Genomic DNA, 4,837 nt, shown 5'->3' on the forward strand with positions numbered 1-4,837 from the left:
ATACACTCAAATCTGAGGAGATTCACATGAATGTGAAAGCTTCAATTTAGTTTGGAAGAAGGGAGGTATATTTTCTCATTCTTGATAATAACAGAAATAGATATTTCAAGGTTGTAATCTCATGTGTTCATAAAACCAAATAATGTGTTTTATTTTATGAGAAGCCATTGGTCCTTAAATTTATTAATGACAAAGGCTACCAAGAAATAGCAAGGAATATGGTATCCATATAGATATTGCCCAGCCTCAAGTCATCCAATAAAGATGAGAGTGAAAGATACATGACCTAGTTGGGGAGGTCTGGTTTTCGGAAATATGGGCTACAAATTATATTACATAAAAAACTGAAGAGTATTCCAGATAAAGCCAGCAAGAGAATTTTACAGGACTAATTCTTAAGAGAGATAATAAAAGCAGCAGTTAGAATGCATGTCCCTATATTAAGCTCCTGCAGTTGAATCCATCACATATATGCCTTTTGATTCCATGATATGCCCAATAATTATTTCTTTTACTGCTCTTAACAACCTTTTGCTTGTTCACCACGCTACCACGGACAGTCTGTGTGGAACAGAATATCTTTCAAGTCAGAATCTTAGATGAAGCTCTAAAAATGTTGAGTCTGTGCTTTAAAAACTAGTCCAGTTCATAACTGCGGGGTATCCTGGAGGAGAGAACTCTCCTTGATCACTATTGAGAGCTTCGGACTTGCTGGGACAGACATATTGGCCAAGACTGAAGTTTTACGATATCAAACACTGCAAATCATAATGGGCAGTCTCAGGTATAGACTTCAAGATTTCAGTTGTGCCACTGGTCCCTTTGTTATTTTTATGCCTTTGGGGCCATAGTCATGGTTTGTCAAAGCTGTTCTCAAAACTTGCAGTAGCGGGGAACTGCCCTCTACCTTAGCAGGCAAGTCTAGCTGTAAAGCAGTTGAATTTCCCAGCACGAACTTCTGGTCTTCTCCGAAAAGTTAGGTACCCATTTTCTCAGGAATAGCCTGTGGAGCGACAGTCTGGAATAAGAGTTGCTCTCAGGTCCTAATCTTAAATGAAAGATCTAAAAACGTAGAGCGTTGCGCATTTAAAAAATGGTCCATCTCAAGGCGGCGGTGTGCGCTCACAGACCCAGTTCTCGCCGACTTTCCCAGTGTTCGGAAGGAATCGCTGGATTGGGGCCAGTAACCAAGTATGAAATGGGAAACAATCGGCTCTGAAAAGGGAAACAAAAACAACTGGGCTCTGAGGGAGCCAAAATCTTTGCAGATTCTATCCTCGTGAGCCGCTGGAGGGCGGGTCTTGGCTTTCTCCGGACTCCAAGCCCGGCGCTGGGCTAGTCGCGCGCCTCCGAACACCCAGACCCTCAGAAAAGAGCCCTTCAACTGAATGAAGCCTGACCCACCGGGAACAGCAGGTCCAGAAACGTGGAGATTTAAGGACGGCTTCCGTCTCCGGATACTCTGAAACGTGGCCGGTCCTCGATTCCCCTTAGTGGACCGTGTGGATTCCGAGGTTCCGCGCGGCGGGAAGGCGCGCACCTGGGAGTCGGCAGGCGGCCTCTCCCTGCCCTCTGGCGGCGCCTCCAGGCAGCCGGCAGGGAAGGGGCGCACAGATACCCGCGCACCAGGAGGGGGCGGTCCCTATGCATCGGCGCCCCTCGGTAGGGTGGGGACCACAAGTCCACGCCAATCACTCGTGAGTCCAGACGAAGAGGGGCCCAAGGGGCTCGGGGGTTCATAGATGCGGGGCGTAGAAAGGGGTCAGGTAGGAGGGCCCGAGGAAGGGCGCGAAGGAGCCCCCGGCGGCCGTCAGCGGGAAGGAGGCGGCGGCCGGGAAGAGGACGTTGGCCGCGGAGTAGGAGGGGAAAGTCTGGAAAGGATGCGCGCCCGGACCCGGCGGACCTGGGCTGCCCCCCGCGCCGCCGCTCGCCGCCGCAGTCCCGGGCTGGGGCGCTCCACCTCCCGCCTGCGCCGCACCTTCGGCACCGGGGTTCTGCTTCTTCCACTTGGTCCTGCGGTTCTGGAACCAAATTTTGACCTGCGTCTCAGTGAGGCTGAGCGAGAGCGCGAGGTTCAGGCGCTCGCACACGGACAGGTAGCGAGTGGCCCGGAACTTGTTCTCCAGAGCCACCAGCTGCTCGTAGGTGAAGGCGGTGCGCGCGCGCCGCGGCTTGGAGCTGCTGGGCTCCGCGCGCCGGCGCCTGGGCCGCGGGGAGCCGGGGGAGCCCGCGAGGCCGCCCGCGCCGCTCTCCCCCGCCGCCGACGCCGCGGCCCGGGCCTCGGGGGAGAGTGTCAGGCCCGCCTGCAGGTGCACAGCCCGCTCCCCGCGCCGCCGCCCCGCATCCTCCACGTCCTCGTCCTCCTCTTCCGCCTCCTCCGCCTCCGACCCCTCCAGGGGGGACGCCAAGCCGGCGCCGCGGCCCGCAGCATCTAGAGGAGAAGGGGACGGTGATCAGAAAACGGGAACCACCCAGCCCGTTCTGGTCCCCGGACCTGCTTCTTGTCCTCCCCAGACTAGGCGGCAATCTCCCCAACTCAGGGCCCTGCCCTGCCCCTCTCCGAGATTGCGTTCCCTGCCACCACCCCACGGCCCCCCATCCAGAGCGCCCAGCCTGTCCCAGGAGGTGGAAGTTAGGGTTGCGGTGCCTCTTCGCTCTTTACTCATCTACGACCTAGTAGGTGTCCAAGAAGTGTATTTGGAATCAATGGATGACACCCTGCATTAAGAAAAAATAACGAGCTCATTGGACAACCTTATTAGAGCGTTGTGTTACACATTAAGACATCGAGATGTCAAGTGCGTTTCAGGCTCTCTCCCCCCCGTCCCTAGAAGCCTGTTTGGGTCTGGAACCTCTAGCAATTAGAAAAAGAAGTTATTAGGCGCCCCTCTTCTCCCTTTTAAAGTGAAATTCCCTCTTTCCCATCTTCTCTCTGCTGCCGTGTTAATAGAGTTTCAGATTTGCGCGGGACCGGATCGATAGATGTCATCTATTAAAGGTAAGTTTTAATCGAACAATATTAGGATCAGACAGGGAAAGGGGGTTTGAAGTCGGTACCTGCAAGCTGCGGGCAGGAGATATGCAGGCTCCAGTAATAGAATATCGATCAGAGAGGTGGGGCAAGGGGAGAGCGGCCCCTGCGAGAGGCGATCGGAACAATTACCCGGCCGGCCGCCCAGGCCCAAGAGCGGCCGCCAGAGGCGCCCAGAGCCCCAGACCATCACCACTAAACTTGGGGATGGAAAGCGGTGGGGGGCGGCGCGGGGGGGAGGAGACTGCCAGACTTCAAGCCTCTCTCCCTGCGCTGCGCCCCTGAACTCTGGAGTCCCTCCCAGGCCTCACCCAGCTCTGGTCCTGCGGCCCTTTGTCTTTCCTTTCAGACACAAACTTTCCTGGACGCCTCATGAGGGTCCTCCAGAGTTAGGAGTTAAGTCAAAAAGGGTTTGGAGAGAAAGGACAAAAGAGTCTCCCATCACCCCAAGCCACCCTGACCCCAGTCCAGTCAACGATTGGGTCTAGGGAGACTGAGCGGGTGGGCAGTGGATTCTTTGCTGTTGTCTCTGGAGGGCTGGAAGTGACCCCTGTGCTCCACCGGACCTCACTGCCTGCTAAGACTTCAGACAGTCTCAGCTCCCTCACCCAGAGAATGGAGGGATGATGCTGTCGACCTCGCAGGTATTGAAGTTTTCCCTGACTAGTATCCCAGTCTCTAGCCCAGGTCCTGGCACATGGCGGGAGCATTAGATGCCCAATAAGTGAATAAGCCTGGCTAAATTGGGTGCTGGGTAAGTATTAGTTTCCACTGCCGGTCAGTCAGAGCTGACGTGCTAACTCGCTTGGCAGGTGAGCAGGGATAGGCTTCGGTGGCAAATCTCTGACCTGGGATGCTGCGGGGGGGCCCGGGGGAGGGGGGGGTGGGGGGGGGGGGTGCCCCTATGTGCCTCTTCCTGCAGCTTCCCTGGTGGCTCAGATCGTAGAGAATCTGCCGCATTGGGGGAGACCCAGGTTCGATCCCTGGGTCGGGAAGATCCCCTGGGGAAGGGCATGGCAACCCACTCCAGTATTCTTGCCTGGAGAATCCCGTGGACAGAGGAGCCTGGCGGGCTACAGACATAGGGTCGCAGAGTCGGACGCGGCCGAGCGCCTAACACGTTCGCTGCTCCTCTGCTGTTTTCAGCCCTCTTCCTGTGTGCTTTCTCCCCTTTGGGGCAGACGCCGCCAAGGTCTACTCACCCGATCCCGGGCTGTCCCTCCCACCCGCCCATCGCAGCATCTAAGCTAGGGCTTTCCGGGCCCGAGGCCGCCTCGCTTCCTTACCAGGAGCCTCTCGCTGCGGAACTGGGTCCCGGCTGGCGTCCTTCCTTGCTTCGGCCTCTGCCAAACTTTTCTTGGCTTCCCGGGGAGCCGGACGCACGGCTGGAAGCGCAGCGCGGGTGAATTTCTGCGGGTCCAAGATATCCAGAACCGAGAAGGAGATCTTGTGGTGGGAGGGAGCCGCCTTGGCCCCGCCGTCCTGCCATGCCAGCATGCCCCAGAGGCCGGCGGCGTGGGGTCCGGGGAGGGTAGTGCTCGGGCTTGCTTTAGGCTGTGGCTCGGCAGCAGCTCTCAGCTGGTAGGAGGGTCGAGGCGGCCAAGAGAAGCTGGGGAGGGGGGCGCGGAGGCGGGGCGGGGAGAGAGCGGCCCGAGGTTGCGCGCGGATTGGCACTTGCGCTACCCTAGGCCCCCGCCACGTGCAGGGCGCGCTAGCAGGAGCCCCCAAGACTACCCCGAGTCTTGCCCGGACCTCCAGCCTCGGCGAGGGGGCGCCTAAGGTGCGTCCGGTGCGCGCGCCCGCCTG

At 57.6% G+C, this 4,837-nt stretch overlaps 1 protein-coding gene across 1 annotated transcript; it reads right to left on the reverse strand.

The window, feature by feature from the left end:
- Positions 1–1,736: 1,736 nt before the first annotated feature.
- Positions 1,737–4,528, reverse strand: NKX1-2 (NK1 homeobox 2). Its single transcript, XM_040254832.1, has 2 exons — positions 4,318–4,528; positions 1,737–2,431 (listed from the first exon to the last, which is right to left on the reverse strand). The coding sequence occupies exons 1-2, from the start codon at positions 4,526–4,528 to the stop codon at positions 1,737–1,739; spliced, it is 906 nt and encodes a 301-aa protein (XP_040110766.1).
- Between the last annotated feature and the right edge of the window lie 309 nt (positions 4,529–4,837).

The sequence above is a fragment of the Oryx dammah genome, unplaced genomic scaffold (assembly GCF_014754425.2).
Source record: "Oryx dammah isolate SB20612 unplaced genomic scaffold, SCBI_Odam_1.1 HiC_scaffold_14, whole genome shotgun sequence".
Taxonomy (NCBI): domain Eukaryota; kingdom Metazoa; phylum Chordata; class Mammalia; order Artiodactyla; family Bovidae; genus Oryx; species Oryx dammah.